This window comes from Sinocyclocheilus rhinocerous, unplaced genomic scaffold (assembly GCF_001515625.1).
Source record: "Sinocyclocheilus rhinocerous isolate Xijiao unplaced genomic scaffold, SAMN03320098_v1.1 scaffold2468, whole genome shotgun sequence".
Lineage (NCBI taxonomy): Eukaryota > Metazoa > Chordata > Actinopteri > Cypriniformes > Cyprinidae > Sinocyclocheilus > Sinocyclocheilus rhinocerous.
In genome coordinates, this window is record NW_015655382.1 from 276,061 (window position 1) to 295,056 (window position 18,996).

Genomic DNA, 18,996 nt, shown 5'->3' on the forward strand with positions numbered 1-18,996 from the left:
GCGGTGGCGGCAACAACAATACTACAGCGAGGATAAAAGTTACGCCTTCTTTCTTTGTGAACATTTGGGCGGCGTTATGCATATCTTCCCACATAGTGAGGTAGATATGTGGGGGCGTGTTCGAACGAGCCGTTTTAGGTAGGTGTGGCTAACTCTTAACTTTTATAAAGAATATCTCTTTGGATTTGAGACTTTAGTCTTTGCAACTTTACAGATCTTCTTTATGCACCAAGAGCTTGTAACACTCTAAAGAGAAAGGAAAAAATGATCGCATCATATGACCCCTTTAACAGTTCTGGGAGGCAATTATACAGAAATACTTTGATGACAGACTTTGCTTGTGCATTTCTGAATGACTAACAACATTTCAGATGCTGTGGAACAAGATCGGTCCGCTGGTTAGTCAGGATTTGCCGTCCCATAGCGCAAAGTCACATTACTTTTTTGATGCGCTTGGAGGAATTTATTCGCAAAATGCATTTCCATCTCCCATTATTTGCATTAACCCTTTTTCGCACAAGTCAAAAACCACCTCAAGCGAGCGTAAAAACTTTTTTGCGAATTAAGGCATTTTTAGTCGAAATTCAGCGTTTCCATCTCTCGATTCTGATGCGATAGGCCTACTTCAAAATGCGCATAAAAGCCGGGTGATGGAAACTTGACAATTGTTCACAAACAAGATAGTCAAAATGCTTAGTCATGTTGTCAATATAACAGTGCACTCTGTTAGTATTACCTGCTGTAAACTATGACAACAGTTTGGATGATAGTTACTATTGAAATGCAGAAGGCTGCACTTCTTATGTATGCCATATATCCATTTCTAAAGTAGCCTACAAATTTACACATTACTGTATGTGGGATATTGATTGAAAGAGACTGGATAGGATTCACAGTTACACTTTACTAGTGGTCTGACAAAAAATACATTACAATGGCATTGTGATATAGAAAAGAAAAAAGAAATATGGGCACAAAGATAAAAAATAAAAATTTCTAATAAAAAATTAGAAAGTCCATTGTCAGAATTTGTAACTTGTGTTGTCCTCTGTCTATATATGCTTTCCAATTGAAGGTTCATGAGAGGTACCTTTGAGCTATTTCAGAGAACTGGTTTATCATTATATTCTCTTCATTAGTGAAAGTCAAGATTCATTCACCTGCACAATTCATGGCAAATTTACAAAAAGTCTAATAGAAATGTGTAGAAAATTTGATTGACAGTTTATGACAACTCAAACATTTTGCATTGAATGACTTATACGATGAACTAATGCCTAGATGTTTTGAGGGGTAAGACTATTGCACAGAGAACTATACAATTTGAGCAACATGACAATAGCAATTGATAATGTAGGAAACCGCAGAGAAATAATCAATTGCATGAATGTATCAAAGCAATCGTAACTTGCTCAAAAGAATGAGAAACTGCTTTTATGATGTGCACAAATGACTAGATGATGTGGAGGTTGAACAAGTAGTTTTGAGAATTTCATTTCTGATCTGAGAAATGCACCAAAGAGACTGAGAAAAACTGTAATTATATTATTATATTGGTTAATAATATATAATTGAGAAATAAATATTCAGAATTAAAAAAACATATTTATGTATATTTTCATGTATATTCGGCAAAAATGAAAGGTAACTAAGATAACTGTTTACCTTTATTGACAAAAAAAATCTTTGTGAAATTCATCTATTGTACTTATTTTATCTGCTTATAATTGTCGCAGTCTGCAGCGGGTGTGCCCAGGAGGGCCACCAGATTGAGTTCAGTACATTGGGGAACTAATGGTAAATTATTTTATAATGGAGAATCCAGATAGATAGATAGATAGACAGACAGACATAGATAGATAGATAGATAGATAGATAGATAGATAGACAGACAGACATAGATAGATAGATAGACAGATACAGAAAAAAAAAAAAAAAAAAAAAAAAAAAAAACAGACAGACAGACAGACAGACAGACAGACATAGATAGATAGATAGATAGATAGATAGACAGACCGACAGACATAGATAGATCGATAGATAGATAGATAGATAGATAGATAGATATAATATTGTAATGATTCTCTATTATAAAATGATTAAATCAATCTTAAAATGTCACCGGATCATATTTCTAGCACAGTCCCAATTTCTGCCAGTTTGGGGTTGTTGGCGTGTTGGGCGGAGCGCGCATGCGCAGAGGGCTCACTCACACACCGCTGCAGGGAGACCGCAGGACGCTGGATGAATAGAGGGAGAATAACCGTAAATATCCAGATGGGAATATGTGGCCAGAGTATGGCGACGTCCTGAAGAAGACAAAGACTTTTTAGACAGCGACACCTCCTAACTCGGGACATGAAGGATCATTAAGGAGAAAAACTGGGGTACCAGAATGGATGAAGCTCTATGGGCAGAACCCCACTTTTATTACCGGATCGACCCGAAATAGATGTGAAAATAAGCCCAACCGTGTGTTTGAACAGCGACCTGACACATGTATGTTACAAAATCTGATTTTGAGAATCTGAGAAAAAAGCAAAAGTCCGATTTGATCCGTTGAATTCCTTCGGAGACATGTCATCGTTGTAAGTGCTGGATGTGACACTGCAGCAGTGAATATGGGAGATCTGACCGACTCCAGAGATCCGAGAAACACTTTCATTGTTCCTGCCATCAAGTCCTTTGATCATTATGAGTTTAACAGAGCTAAAATCAGAGCCAGCCTCACATGGCTGGTGGCCAAAGCCTTTGGTACAGGTAGGTGGCGTGTTTCTCTTTCTCCGCCATCATCTTTGTCTCTTGATTTGATTTCCAATGTATTGCAGTGAATACATTTGGTATCATTTATAAATAGAGAAAAATATGTAAATGTGAAAATATAATTTTAAATACGAATGCATTTTATAATGTAATATTCAGTGTTAATAAATGCATTTTGCTCATGCATACCTCTAAAAGAAGGATTTTGTATTAAATCATGTTACATAATGTTAATATCCAACAATATGTAACTTCATAAACAATCACATGTTAAGTGACTGTTTATTAATTGTATCCACTACTTAATGCTGTAATGTAAAATGTTATCCAACACTAACAAAACAAGTACTGCATGGTTTGTAGATATGTACCATTGTAGTACCTAGAAGTACCATGTAAATACCACGGTAAATGTATGCTAATCATTCAGTGTTGTTAGCATGTATTGTTAGCATGCCCTAATGGTTAGCCTACCATCCAATTAATGTATAATTTTATAAACGGTACACTTTACACAATGTTTTTTCCATTTATATGTTGAAACTAAAGCAGTCCCTTGTGAAAAAGAAGTACACTTTAGCAAATTTAGCAAAAAGAGTACTTATTACAAAAAAACATTTTAAAAGAATATACTTAAGTGTGAACTGACTGTAATGTTTTCAGACATTTAACTGCGTGCTATTTGCGATTTAATTAAATGTATTATAGTTTAAATTGATATGAAATGCAATTTTGTTGAACTTCCTTTGAGATATGGCTAAAGTACACTACTGAGTGTACTGACAAGCATTTATGGTAAACTAAAATATATTTTAATGTCATTTCTGTTGAGGCTTATATATTATGTATTTAAATATATTTTCAATTACATATTTGTAATTATGAAGTTGCAATTTAGTACATTTAAAATATATAAACTTAAAATGTAATAGTGAATAAAACACTCAAATTATAATTAAGTATTTTAAATGTGCTTTAGTATGTTAGTCAACACATTACAATTAAAGCATGACAAAAGATGATTAAAACAATGATTTAACAAGTAAAACTTTTAATTTGACATTATTACAAAGTGGATATTTTAAAAGTGTACTTAAGTGTGTTTTGAAACAGTCAGGAAAGTGCACTTAAGTGACCTTTTATTTCATTAATATTACATCTGCAAGTCCAGTTTAAAAAACATATACTTCTAAGATTTTAAGTGCACTACAAGTACACCAATACATTGAAGCACACTTTTTTCACAAGGGGATTGACTTGATATCAGAATATCAGTGAGAATATCAATTAACAAGAACCAAAGTTGTGATATATGAGCCACAGAGTTCAAAAGTGTTCATTGACACTGTGGTGAACAATGTGACAAAATGAATCATCTCCTAATTTCATCTTCACAGCTCACATTGTGTCCTGAATCTGACCTTATGGTCATAAATGTAGTTACATATTCATATTCAGTCATATCGCTTGACATGTGGATTGACACTGACATCCGGATTTATTTGATAGCTAGCGTTGAGCTATATGTTCAGTTTAACAGCACAGACCCATTGTGATTGGCTAACTGATGACCACCGGCCATCTGGTCTCCTTTAGGTCCTCTTGTCTCATTAAAATGCGCAGTCAGGTCTTCAGGCCCATGCACAACACAAATGACAACTCTTGCTGTCAGAGTGGTTATTGTTTAGCATCTTTGATTTAAAGTTACCTTAAATTCAATGAACAAGTCACTGAACTCCAGGGTGAGGATATGGTAATGTTCAGTAGGCTGAGTGACCGGCCTTAAGGGTGTTATTGACCTGTTTGTTGACTTGTTTTGAGGTGTAACCTTAGGACAGATGACAGAACAACTGATAAAAGCCTGCGTTTCTCCATGCGAAGAATTATTAAATCAACACATTTGAGTAATATTTAAAACACAATGTAGCAGGCTTTAAAAATATATAAGGAGGATGATGCCAACAGACTAGTTCAAATGAAATACAAGCGGTTGTTTGAATGAAAAAAGAGTGGTCAGCTTAAAGTCCATAAAAGCCTTTCCATTGATCCATTTTGGTCAGTTGGGAAAGATAGAGATAATGAATTGGTCATTTAATGGCATGCACTCTATTTTCGGTTCATCTCTTCAATGCATTCTTACTTGACAGCACATTGCTTTCTGAAAACTGACCGAGGATTTATTACTTATTTATTGTGAAAATGAATGCGTGAAATAAAGTGAGGAAAAGATGAACTGCTAGCTCTCATTCAAATAGCGAGAGCTGAAACATCACCAAACACACTAAATAAAAGGCACAGATAAATTTCACATTTAATATAATAAGTTATTGAATAGTTCATTTAAGTGAAAAAGTTGGTGTAATATGTTTTGTAGCTTAATAAATAAATAAATACTGATAAAGCTGTATAGATATAAAAATCTGTTAATTAGCAATTTAAGCATGGCTTTTAATTATATTGTATGTAATTATATATATATTTTTTGTATTATCCCAGAAATAAAAAAATAAAAAAATTTAGGTGAGTCATTGTTATTGGTGTTACTGGCCTTTATACATACATAGTGCGTAGTAAAAATATAATTAAATAAATATTTAAATACAAAATGTAAAATATTGTCTTTATGTTGTTTCCACATTAATTTAGAGATTCTGTGTGAAAATATGTAGAAATCTGTGGGATTATTTAGTTTTTTATCGTAAACATATCATCATATATATTTAGTAATATATATTTAGCATTTTATTTTTATAAGGCAACGGTCATATGCGAAACATTCAAATGTAATTTTCGGGGGAAAATTTTTTTTTTTACATTTTTAATTTTTATAACATATGTAAATGATATTTATGTCTAAAAAACAGTCTGTATATAGTGTTTTTAATTACATACACACACACACACACAGTATATATATATATAGTAAAATACAGTAAATAACAACATATATACGACATATATTTAAAAAACAGTAAAATACAATATATATTTAAAAACAAACAATAGTTTTTTTCTACACATATTTAAAAAAAACTTAATTACATCAAAAATGCCACGCGAAAACGTCTGTGAATTTTGAAGACGCTAATGAATCGTTTTATCTTATTCACTTTTAATTCACTTCACAGATGAAATCAACTGAAATGCACATTTTCAACTGATTTGCAGAAATTAATTACAATGTCTATTAAAAACATTGGAATCACTTCATTTTATATAGCTGACAAAAACATAGTGAATCATCATCATGATATTGGACATATTGTCAGGCTGTAAAGAACAGAATCTCAGCACCTGTGTAGTTCCTCTCTCTCCATCTGTCTTTGATGAGGCTCGTGAGGAGCTCTTGGATATATACGTATGACAGGGGAATCGACCAGCCTCCATATTGTTGCCATGGCAACCGCAGCCCGACACTCATATTTTTTTACTTCCACCGTCAACGCCTTGTGGCTTTGATACCATCTATTATTTTATCATATAGACCCATTTTAAAAGCTTTCGTGAAAGCTATGAATTAACATTAAAGGTAGTTTGTCATTTTTTGCGTATTGTCGACATCTCTTGTAAGACATTCATTGGTACGGAATGCTTCAAATCTGTTTTGCCGTTACCACAATCAGGTTTAACACAGAAAATTGAAAGCATGTGCAGGTAATAAGGATACAAGCGTTCTCCCAAACTCTCACCCGTCTCCATAAATAGCTAAACATCTCGTTCTCCATGGATACGGTGACCTCATTCGGATCTGTGAACCCATTTATTCTGTCAGCGTGTGAACTCGTGTTAATGATATTTTTGATTTTGTAGCCGTGTGGTAGACACCGTCTCGCTTCCTTTAAGGGCTTTCTCCTTTCCTTCATCTTCCCGGGTGAGAGTAAATTACACTTGCACAGAGGATCGGAAAACACCGGGCTTTAGCTATATTTAGCTGTCCTGAAGATGAAAAGTACTTTGATCTTCACAATTCAGGAAAAAAAAATCTCGCCAGCTCAGCTGTCTGCTATGATATAACAGAGTGAAGGCATCTTGATATGAAAGTAATCGGTCCCACCAGGATTTCACAATATTTTTGTGGCTTTTGGTGATCAAATCTTATAGACATAGTTACTTTGTCATTTAATTTTATTTTTGTTATTAAAAATAAGCAAATTCTTTTTCGTGTCTTATTTTCTCATTTGTGCATGTTTCATTGTTAAACATTAGTAGTACTGTGCTTTTTGGCAATTATTCTGTGGTTAAATTGCTAATAATGCAAGATTGCGGGGGGGAAAAAAACGGAAATTTTGCCGATTCGGCGATTGCAGAATTGTAAAAACTAGAGGGAATGATTGATATTAGGGCTGCACGATAAATCGCATGCGATATTTAACTCGCATCTTGTCAGTAAAGCCATTCCGTAATCAGCGGTAAATCTCCATCACGTGCAGGCTTTCACGTGGAGCAGCATTAACTACACAGAGCCGTTGTTCACCGACAAGCTGCGCAAAACCACGATCATATTTTGCGCATGTTTTGCGCAGCTTGTCGGTGAACAACGGCTCTGTGTAGTTAATGCTGCTCCACGTGAAAGCCCGGACGTGATGGAGATTTACCGCTGATTACAGAATGGCTTTACTGACAAGATGCGCGTTAAATATCGCATGCAATTTATCGTGCAGCCCTAATTGATATGATGAATCTTATATATTTATGTTTAAATACCTATGCTAATAAGCCGATAATTATATCTATGTTAAGGCCAATGGCCGATAAATAGCCGATATTACAATTCTTTACTATTTTGTGTAAATAAATACAATTGCCAAAAAAGCCCAGTCTTTTTACATACTACAAAATGTGAATTTTGTGTTTTTTTTAATGCATTCATGTTTCTTTGTTACACAAACATGTCAATAATGTTTTGTGTTTTTTGCAATTATTTTATGGTTGCGAATTATGCAGCATTGCAAAAAACTGACAGATGTAGATTTTGCATTGTATTCCACGATCGCAGAACTGTGAAAACTGGAGGGACTGATTAATACGATGAATATTATGTATTTATGATTAATACCAATGCTAATAAGCGCTAAGTATTTTTATGTTATGGCCAATAACCGATAAATAGCCGATATTACAATTCTATACTAAACTAAACACTAAAAACTAAAATCAGTCTTTTTAAATGTTACAAGTGAATTTTGAACCTTTTTTCCTCATTCATGTATGTGTCTTTATTACACAAACATGTCAATAACTTAGTACTGCATTTTTTGCAGTTATTTTGCAGTTAATGGCAAATTATGCAAATAATTGCAAAAAAAGTGACATTTTGTAGATTTTGCGTTGTGTTTCGTGAATACAGAATCGCAAAAACTAGAGGGACTGATTAATATGACGAATCATATATATTTATGATTAAATACCAATGTTAATGAACCGATAATTATTTCTATATTAAGTCCAATGACCGATAAATAGCCAATATTACAATTCTATACTATTTGAAGATAAGACAATTTGTTTGTATTTTCTCATTCATGCATGTTTCTTTGTTACACAAACATGTCAATAACTTTTTGTGCTTTTTACAATTATTTTGTGGTTAAATTGTGAATTATGCAGGATAGCAAACAAATTTTTGCATTGTATTCCACGATCGCATAACTGCAAAAACTAGAGGGACTGATTAATGTGATGAATATTATGTATTTAGATTTAAATACCAATGGTGATAATCTGAAAACAGTTTTTATGTTATGGCCAATAACAAATAAATAGCTGATATTATGATTGAAAAAAAAAAACTACTAAAAACTGAAATCTTTTTAAATGCTAAAGTGAATTAAGGCATCAAAATATTATAATGTACACTATGAAATTGGATATTCGTTACAAAATGGCTAACATTACTTGTGGTTCTGTCATCTTGCAGACAGTGTTCCAGACGACCTGAGCGAGCCCTTCTACAGGGACCAGTATGAGCAGGAGCACCTGAAGCCTCCGGTGGTGGGCCTGCTGCTGTCAGCTGAGCTGTACTGCAGAGCAGGAAGTCTGATTCTGAAGAGCGACGCTGTTAAACCTCTGCTGGGTCATGACGCCGTCATCCAGGCTCTGGCTCAGAAGGGCCTGTACGTCACTGACCAGGAGAGACTGGTGACCGAGAGAGACCTGCAGAAGAAACCCATTCAGATGGTGAGAGAACCTGCTCTTTCACATGTTTCATTGAAACGCTGATTGTATTTCAGTGATCTTGGCACAGGTGGATCTTGGATATTATGCATAAATGACAAAAAACACAATCTGATTTTCTGACATCCAATTCAGGCCACTTTCAAATGTGGTTAAATCTATTACTTATCTGACCAATGACTTCAGATAAACCCCACTCTTGAACAGCTCACTAAAACAAACTGTGATTGGTCAATTTACATGTTGGTCAGACAGTGACCCTTTATATTTATTATTCTGCTATAATTAAAGGTACCTGTAGGGATGCATTGATATTAAACATTTTGGCTGATACCGATAAGCCTATGAATTATTCATTTATAAATGACCGATATTAAAATTAATATATGCAATATTGTATTGTGCAATATTGTATATATATATATATATACAATTGCAACAATTGTCCAATTTTTTTTTAGTTTGTGTTTGTGTTTTTGTTTTATTTTTATTTATTTATTTATTTTAGTTACTATTTATTTTATTTCAATATTATTTACGAAAACAGAAATTATTTGTAATAGTTTTAGTTACCGATAACAACACTGCTTTAAGTGAGCGATAGATGATGACAGAGCTAATCTAAATGTAAAAATAGAAGAAATATGCATGAACAATTAAATTAATCAATTAAATATCGACCAGTATCCAATATCCTGCAGATATATCCTTCACCCCTGGGAATACATCACATTACAGAAGTAAAATGTGTTGTTTTGTGTTGTCTTTAAACCAAAAGCAGGCCCAAGATCAGGATTGGATAGACCTCTCATAATTCTCTCTCAGTTTTATGTCCTTTATCTTGTGGTTCACATTGTCAGTGTGTTCACATTGTTTAATTGAAGATGTATTTCAGGCTCATAGCCTCTGCTTTAAAGATATAAAGAGTTCTGTTGTTGTGTGAGCGACTTCCTGTTGATATTTAATTACAACGCTGCTGTTTGCTTTGCCTCTGGCTTCCTCATCCCCAACCGAACACATATCATCACAAACAATCTCTGCGCTGTGTTAATAACCATTTTGCATAGTGTCAATAATGATTCTAGTAACTCCATTCTGTGCTTCCCATGACGAATTGATTATTTTAATTATATTAAATGATCACGTCACACTGCTGGTAGTTATTTCTCTACAAGTCACCAAGCTATTGTATCTGCATGTAGCCGACTGCATAGCTGCGCTCATTTACGGCTTGATCTCTACGAACCAATGAACATTTCAGCACCTCAACCTCAGAGCCCACAAATCCTCATTAGCGTCAGAAAGCCGTCCATCTGTCTGCTCTGCTACAGTAAGCTGCCTGACTACAAGATCTGTCAGTCTTCTTGTGCTCCACTTTAACCTGTTTAGCCTGGCGCTCCGGGGAGTGAGTTTTTCGGCTTTGTGGCTTTACCCGTTTTGAGAAAATGTTGCAGTCATTACATTATAAATTGAGTGTAGAAAGGTTTTACACTTTTGTTAAGTTATTATTGCTAGATTTCGACTGAGTGGAGCTTTTCAACTAATAACCCTGAAGCTAAACCCTCATCTAGGGGTGGGCGATATACCGGTATACATGATTAACCGGTAGAAATTTGTCAACCGGTAGAGAATTTGGACTATCGTTTCTATCGCGGTTCCACGCTCACGTGACATTGCTGTGCTACTTGGTCACGAAACCTTATCCTTTGCACGTCTTTAAGCATTGCAGTTAAAAAACAAGTGATTTTAAGCCATTGAAAGAGAACTCATTTCACTATATGCACGAGAGACTGTTTCTAAACGCTGTCAGGGAGGCGTGCACGCGAAAACAATGCTCATTGTGCGCGGGAGTATTAAACGTAGTTATTTTTGCCGCTTTTATAGCCGCTTCATAGGCCTTGACCCGGTAAATACACACACTTTTATGTGTCAAAATGCTGGTCTTTGCAAGTATCCTCGTAAACACAGTAATTTAGGTCTTAAAGTGTTATGAAACCCTAAAACACATTTGTTGAGATGTTAACATATATGAACAGGTTGCGCATCATTGAAAACAACTTTAGCACTCATTATGTCTATTATTAAAGGGTTAGTTCACCCAAAAATTCTTGACCGTTGTTTTGTTTTGATCTCTCCGCTGCGTTTCCGCGTGCGTCACTTCTGAGTGGCGCATGCGCAAAGCCGACCTCATACGTCATTCCCCCAGAAGTGCTTCTGTTTACAACAGTGAGCGCAAGCTAGATTCAAGTGATTATTACGTTTTGAATATGGATATTTTTCTTACAAAAACGCATCGATTCGCTACAAAAGGCCTTTGTTCACCCCCCGGAGCCGTGTGAGACACTTTTTTTTATGGATGGTAGCTTTTTATTTAAGTTCTTTTGGACTGAAGCAATGCAACACCCACTGAGTGGCATTAAACAGCTTGAAAGATCAAAGACAATTTTTAATATAACTCCAACTGGATTCGTCTGAAAGAAGAAAGTCATATACACCTAGGATGCCTTGGGGGTGAGTAAAACGCAGCCTAATTTTCATTTTTGGGTGAACTAACCCTTTAAGGTAAAAGTGGTTCTTTTTTAATTTTTTTGAACAATTTTCATTCTTCCAGTTCAAAAAGCAAAGTTGAACCAATGTCACGAAAAGTGACGTATATGCGTTAATTTGCAGTTGTGATTGGCTGCCGAGTTTTTCTCATTATTATTTATGGGAATTAAATCTTATGATCCAATCACTGCGCTGTATTATGCATGAGGTTATCTTACAGCAGAGAATTCAAATTAGATGAAAGAGTTTCCACGCTGTCCATTCATTTCTGTAAACATGACCGTAACAATATTTACTATGTAACAACACGTGGAGCACGCATACATGAGAGAGCGGTTTCTGCGTGGAACACCGCGATGAGTTTAATAACACTCGCTGCGTGGATCATAGTTCATATCCAGACCAGAGCAAGCGTGTTTCAAGTTTATGTGAACATATTTCATATTCTCTCTTGCTCCGAACATGAACCGGCACTGTGTATGCACACATACACATCATGTCTTCTTCAAGTGAAATACAATCAAATAAGGGCGCTGAAGCTGATACAGCGGTACATCTGATCATGAACGTGCTTACACAACAGATTATTGTGATACACAGCAAACAATGATATATAGACTGAAAATTCAAAGAAGAGTAAACAGAAAGGAACTGCCTTTATTCTTTCTGTTTTAAAGATATTTTAATATTCATTTGTCTGTATAATGAGTGTGTAGGTCTGTGTTTTATTGGTTGCTTTCTCCCCTCTTCCCACCCTCTTCACTCCCATTTTTCCAGTTTTAAACACCCATTTCTGGATTCTTTTTCAGATCTAAGGTGTGAAAGACCAGGGGGGTTTCATGACACTTTAAGTGAAAGCAAACAGCTGAGAAAGAAAACACATGTGTAAGAGTACATTGGATCCGGGCAGCTCTTAAAGTGACAGCAGTCTGATATTCCTGCTGTCTGTCATTCATGTTAATCAAACAACAAAAGAGAGAAAATCTCTCACTGCTCTTGACTAAATCACTTTTGTAACTTTAATAAGAAGAAATATATATTTAATTTACACAATTTACACAGTTTGTTCTACTGTAGTTTTTGTCCTATTGCTTGTAATTATTATTATTTAATCGCTGACTGTTTACTTGTCTTCAGTGAGTTTGAGTTTTTAAAAAAAAATTTATTTAGGTTAGTATTAGTTTTTTGTGATATTGACACTGTTGACACGAATTATGAAATTTCTAATCATAAACATTATTTAAAGCAAAAATAACTATATCGATGTATATTTACCGTGAAATAGAATTACTCATATCATGATATAAGATTTTGGTCATATCACTCACGCCTACCCTCATCAATGAAACACTAATTATACAACACTGTTTCCACTATAGATTTCAGTCCACCAAATTGTTTTTTTTTCAAACCCAAACACCCCCCCTTTTGATTGGCAAAATTTTCATACATTTATACATTTTACATATATTATATCAGTTACTGGTTATCGATATGGACCAAGATTGATTTTTTATATCATCCTCTATATTAAAAATGCTACTTTTAGAGGCCATTTGCTTAGCTTATCTCTTGTTTGTTGGGATGAAGTTGATGGGACAGTGTTTTGGTTGTGATGACAGTGTCCTGCTGTATTGCAGAAACTTCCTCACACATTAATAAGGTTTGACTGCACCCACTGAATGACTGCTGCGCTTTACCATCAATAATTCAGCTGGGGTTCTATTTTGGATGTGTGAGAGGCAAAACCTGTCAGAGCTTCGTGAGGTGATCAGAGTTACATCTGCTTGTGCTTTCAAATGTTCTTGACAGTAAAGGGCTTTATCATACACTTTATTTTTATTTAAATCTGCTTATGAGGATTTTCTCGCTGACCTTTATAATTGAAGCGCATTTTTTGCTGCTGTACCTTTAAGACTACTACATTTAATGTATATAAATGACCTCTCTTGTGATTGGATGGTGATATGTTAATGTGTTTGTAGCTCTGTCATCATAATGACATTCTTAGTTTGCATAAATGGGTTGGATGCTTTGGAAATGTAACTCTTTAATTCAAACATGTAAGGAAAATCTTGTATGGAAAATGTCTTTATTGCTTTATCATCTCTCTCTCTTTCTCTCTCTCTCTCTCTTTTCTGAAGAATTGTACATGCTCCTGCAGCTGCCGCCCACCCACACACAACCCCGCATTCATTCTACATTATAGACTCACTCAGAAATACATACATACGCAGCTCACACTCTCACCCACATAGTCACGCCACACTGAGAAAAAATGATCATAATAGCCTTTGTGTTCAGGGTTTAATTAATTTGATATCAGTCTGGTAATCAAACAGCACATATATGTAAAATTATTTAAATAATTTTAACTATATATTGAATTAATAGAAAATATGAATGTTTTTAAATAATTTTAAGTGCAACAAATATATACATATATATATATAGAGAGAGAGAGAGATTTGTAAAATTATTTGAATGAGTTTTAATATTTTTTATATAATTTATATGTATATATTTAATTATCTAATATGTGTTTGTGTATATATACAGTATACACACACACGTGTGTAATATATATGTATATATATACAAATATATATATTTGTAAAAAATTATTTAAATAATAATATAAAATATGACTATTAATAATTTTGAGCACAATTAATATATAGTTGTGTTCCAAATTATTCTTAAATATTCATAAATATAATCACCCTGGTGGTTGCAAATATGATTAGGAATAGAGATTGCAAAAATGCAAATATGATCGGGAATAGAGATATTTTAATCATAACAATTTCTAGAGCTACCAATAATTGTGGCCATTGGGTATTAGAGAAAAATATTTATTTCATAATGTGAAATTATGAAATAATTTCCCCCCCACACACACACACTTTCACCTTTTTGTTTTACTTCAATTAAGGGTTAGAATTTTTTTTTTTTAAATTAAAAACATTTTACATGTTTTTTTAATGTGTGTGTGTATTAATTTGAGTACAGTGTATATATGGCAAAGTTTTGCAAGTTTTTCGGTGTGTAATGATGAGATTGTGCCTTCATGTGGGTACAAACTGCTCAGTCCACAGAGATCAGTACCCCTGCATCGATACTCTGAGAATGAATTGTGCTTAATTAAGACTAATGAATGTTTTACAAGTGTAAATTATAACACCAGAGATGCAAGTATGCATTAGTGACATGATGCTATATCTGGCCCTGGCAGACAAAAAGAGAGAAAGTCATATTTAGCACTGTGGGCTCCTCAGGGATGGATGTTATTTACATACATGCTCAGCGTGGAACTGACAATGTGACGGCACTGAGAACATTTTTATTTCCGGAGAAAATGCAGTGACTACATTGCTTAAAGTTCACCGTCTCAACTTTGAGCAGTCCAAGAACTCATATTTCATACAGTATGTAGTTTACATACATCTGCATGGCATGAACCCGAACTAAAGTTATTGCATTCGAGACATAGACTTCTGCATAATTCACAAACCAGCGCCGTATGCACACTTGACCTACTTCCTGTCTCTTGGCATCAGTGCTTGCCGATCGTGAATGGAGGCAGTACTTTTTGTTAGGTTCTTGTAAGTAATTAGATATGATCTGGGTAGATTCTGTGTAGTAATTGTTAGTATATTGACGCAGGCTTCCAGGGCGCACATGGTGATTGGGTATTTCCTGCATTCACATTTTTTGAGATTCTTTCTTATTAATAAAATGGAAATCTCTACGAAAAGTTATTGTACATTTAATTCTTCTATAATATTAAATATTATATTGGGATGCTTTTTGGTGAGTAAAATAATACATTTAAATTTTTGGGTGAACTATTCCTTTAATTTTTGTGATTAGGTCCATGTATTTAAATTTGATTTGAGTAAATTTGATGCAGTAGTTGATACTATACTGACGCAGGATTCAAGGGCACACATGGTGATTGGGTATTTCCTATTTTCTCACTTTTTGAGATTCTTCCTATTAAAATGAGAATCTCTACAAAAGATTGTTGTGATTTATTGGAGAAATGTACATTTAATTTCTCTATAATATTAAATATTATGTTTGGATGCTTGATGGTGAGTAAATGATAACTTTAAACTTTGGTTGAACTACTTTTTGTTATTAGGTTGTTGTATTTAGATTTGATTCGAGAACATTCTGTGCAGTAACTTATTGTATTAATGCAGGCTCCCAGGGCACATGTGGTGATTGGGTATTTCCTGCTTTCCTGCATTTTAACATTTTTCCTAATTAAATGTGAATCTTTTCAAAAGAGATTTGCGATTTACTGGGGCAATGTAATTTTAATTCCTCTATAATATTAAAAATTATATTTGGATGCTTGATGAGGGGTAAATGAAAACGAATTTTCTTTTTTAGGGTGAACTATTAACAACGTGTATGTTTTTGTAAGTTGTTACATTTACAGCAAGTAAATTCTGTGTTATAATTACAGACGCAGGCTCCCCGGGTGCACATGGTGATTGGGTATTTCCTGCTTCTTGAGACTCTTCTCAAAATTGAACTTGCATTTCCTACAAGAGCACTTCTGCTCAATGCATGTATGCTGTGCTAAGGTAACTGCTAAGCCATGGAACTATATTTTTATACTTCCAGCTCCTGTTTATTCGGCTTTCTGTCAATATTCCCACATTAATCCTCACAAACTTGTCAATCAAATCCTAACGTGCTGCGTCGTCGCAAACAGTCACGGTCAGGCTGAAAGCTGTAGCTCTGCTCTGCAAGGCATCCCGGCCTGACGCTCTCCTCTCCCCGCTGCTCGCACACGCTCTGTTGCCATAGCGATGCCCTGTAAAGGCGGAAGGCAGCGTGCTTGCAAGGTGGATCCATTAGTGCAAAGTGCGATTTCAATCCCAAAAAGCCAAGGTAAAAGTAATCTTCAAATTGAGGATTAAAAGGAAAGGTTGCACAAAGCTATATCAGCATTATTCAGGCCTTTTGCTTAGCTTGTGTCTTTCTTGGCTGGCAGCTATGATGTTTTTGTCCTCACCAATCAGACTCTGCAGATAAAATGTACCTCAACATGACAGGAAATCACTTTCTCTTATCTTAAACATTAAATTCTTGCAATATTTAAAGTGCCTTTTGGCTTTCGAATGAGAATGTCTAAGCAGGTTGATCAAATGTGGTTTTGTGCGGTTTATTTCAGTCTAAGACTGCCCTAGAATGGCAAGGGAGCCCCAGAAGAGAATGTCTTCAGCCCAGCTCCAACAAAAGACTGTTTACAAAGAGCCGTTTCTAACGTGTCAGTGCTGTTTTTGAGTGGTCATGGCTGGAATGTCTCATCAGCATTGTCCAGCTTTAAATTTAGGCCAAGGATGAGTGGGTTTCCTTAAATTGACTGTGGGAAAGGAATGATGTATGTATGACTTTAAATTGGGTATTTAATGAAACTGTGTATTTAATTGTTAAATTATGTCCCATCAGCATTACAGGCCAAATATTGGTTTAACTAGCTGTGGTAAAACAATATTTCATATATTAATGCTAGGGATGCATGATATTATTGGAATGCTATCGAAATCGTCCGATAATGGCTTAAAATGTAAATATCGGCATTGGCCGATTTGGAAAAAGATTATGCCGATATGCCGTGCCGATAGCTCACATGTGCTCAGGGTGTGCTAGCGATAAGATCACTTCAGCAGTGTCTCATTCTTGAAGCAAACTTTTGCCTGAATGGTGATTAGATTCACTGTTTTGAATCGCCACATTTATTCTGAGAATACAATTACAGAACGACGCGTCTGGTGTGCGTCAGAGTCAACAGTCACTAGTGCGTGCAGCAGCAGCAGCTTCCCCCGGGTCCTAATACCCATCCGCAACAGTGTTGCCAACTGCTTTCAATTGAAAGTAGCAAAAACTGGTAGCTAAATGTCACTAGATGACATCATAATGGCAAATTCACTGATCTATATAAAGATGAATGTAGATCAGTGGGCAAGATGAGAACTTAGATAAGGTTTGTCCAAGAAGTTGCTATATTTGTCCCTAAACTTTTGAAAAAAGTCTCAAAAGGGGCGGGGAAGTCGCTAAATCTAGCTACAAAATTGCTAAATTTTTGACTGAATGCAGCGTAGGCTACAGAATGACAAACAAACAAACAAACAAATAAATAAATAGACGTGATAAAATAACTTTGGATATGGTGAGGTTATGAGTTATTTGTATAAACTAATACATAGCTTTGGTTATGATGAAGCAGGACATGTTTTGTGCATATGACGAGCGAAGATGCCATGATTTGACTCACAGTCAGTGTTGCCAACTGCTTTCAATTGAAGGTAGCTAAAACTGGTAGCTAAATGTCACTAGATGACATCATAATGGCAAATTCACTGATCTATATAAAGATGAATGTAGATCAGTGGGCAAGATGAGAACTTAGATAAGGTTTGTCCAAGAAGTTGCTATATTTGTCCCTAAACTTTTGAAAAAAGTCTCAAAGGGGGCGGGGAAGTTGCTAAATCTAGCTACAAAGTAGCTAAATTGGCAACACTGATCCGCAAGGCATTTTATTTACTTAGGGGGCGTTGTTGGCCTACTTGTAATAAAATTATAGTAAAATACACAAATATCATTAATATGCTTGTGTTTCTGAATAAACAAAGCAGTATCGATGTCTTAAAATCACGAGTCTGTTTTGATTTAAATGTCAGAAGCTTTAGCTTACATGAATAAAAATCACAAACATGACACTTGTAAATTAAATAATTTGATATATACAGATTTATTCAGTAATATGTAATATATATTTTTAAATGGATTATGAAAACTTAAATACTAGGAGCTCTAAACAATTTTTTTGAATTTTTACAGCTCTTTTGCTTTAGACCAGTGATGGGCAAACTTGGCCCTTCCAGGCCACTTTCCTGCAGAGATTTGATCCAACCCTGATATGACTCACCTGCCTGTAGCATTCTAGTAGTCTTGAAGACAATGATTAGCTGGTTCAGGTGTGTTTGATTAGGGTTGGAGCTAACCTCTGAAGGAAAGTGGCCTGGAAGGGCCAAGTTTGCCCACCCCTGCTTTAGACCATCTATTAATGTTAAATCCACAAATAAAATGTTAAAGTTTCAACTGCATCTGTCAAAAATAAAGCAGAGATTGATTTATGTTATTTTAAAGGCTTTCAATGTACTCTCATTGAAAAAGAACTTTAAAGGGATAGTTCACCCAAAAATTAAAATTAGCCCATTATTTACTCACCCTCAAGCCATCCTAGGCGTATATGACTTCCTTCTTTCTAGGGCTGAACGATTAATTGCATTTGCGATAATATCGCGATATGAAAAAACACGATTTTTCAATCGCAGAGACTGCGATTACACTCGGTCACGTGACACGCGAGAGTAAAGAGGTGTGTTCCACTTGAAGATCGATCGGTGTATGACATCAAAGTACAGCGAGAGAAAGCATAAGGAGACGTCCGCGCCCATCGGTGACAGAATGGAGAAAAAACCTTGGGAG

The 18,996-nt window shown here is 35.1% G+C and overlaps 2 protein-coding genes across 8 annotated transcripts in view; one reads left to right on the forward strand and one right to left on the reverse strand.

Moving 5' to 3' along the window:
- LOC107717990 (probable ATP-dependent RNA helicase DDX59) overlaps positions 1-2,360 on the reverse strand; it is a 4,888-nt gene extending 2,528 nt beyond the window's left edge. Inside the window, 1 exon segment of the mRNA XM_016524906.1 lies at positions 2,352-2,360. Within this exon segment, the coding sequence (XP_016380392.1) occupies positions 2,352-2,360 (9 nt within the window).
- A 204-nt stretch (positions 2,361-2,564) lies between these two features.
- Positions 2,565-18,996, forward strand: part of LOC107717972 (calmodulin-regulated spectrin-associated protein 2-like) — a 54,766-nt gene continuing 38,334 nt past the window's right edge. For 6 of the 7 annotated variants that reach the window (XM_016524880.1, XM_016524879.1, XM_016524881.1 and 3 more), the window contains exons 1-2: positions 2,565-2,760; positions 8,681-8,940. In XM_016524880.1, the coding sequence (XP_016380366.1) occupies positions 2,622-2,760; positions 8,681-8,940 (399 nt within the window). In that variant the 5' untranslated portion in view covers positions 2,565-2,621. Of the gene's footprint in view, positions 2,761-8,680; positions 8,941-11,421; positions 11,449-18,996 lie in introns of those variants that run through there. The other variant, XM_016524885.1, reaches the window with a different exon arrangement.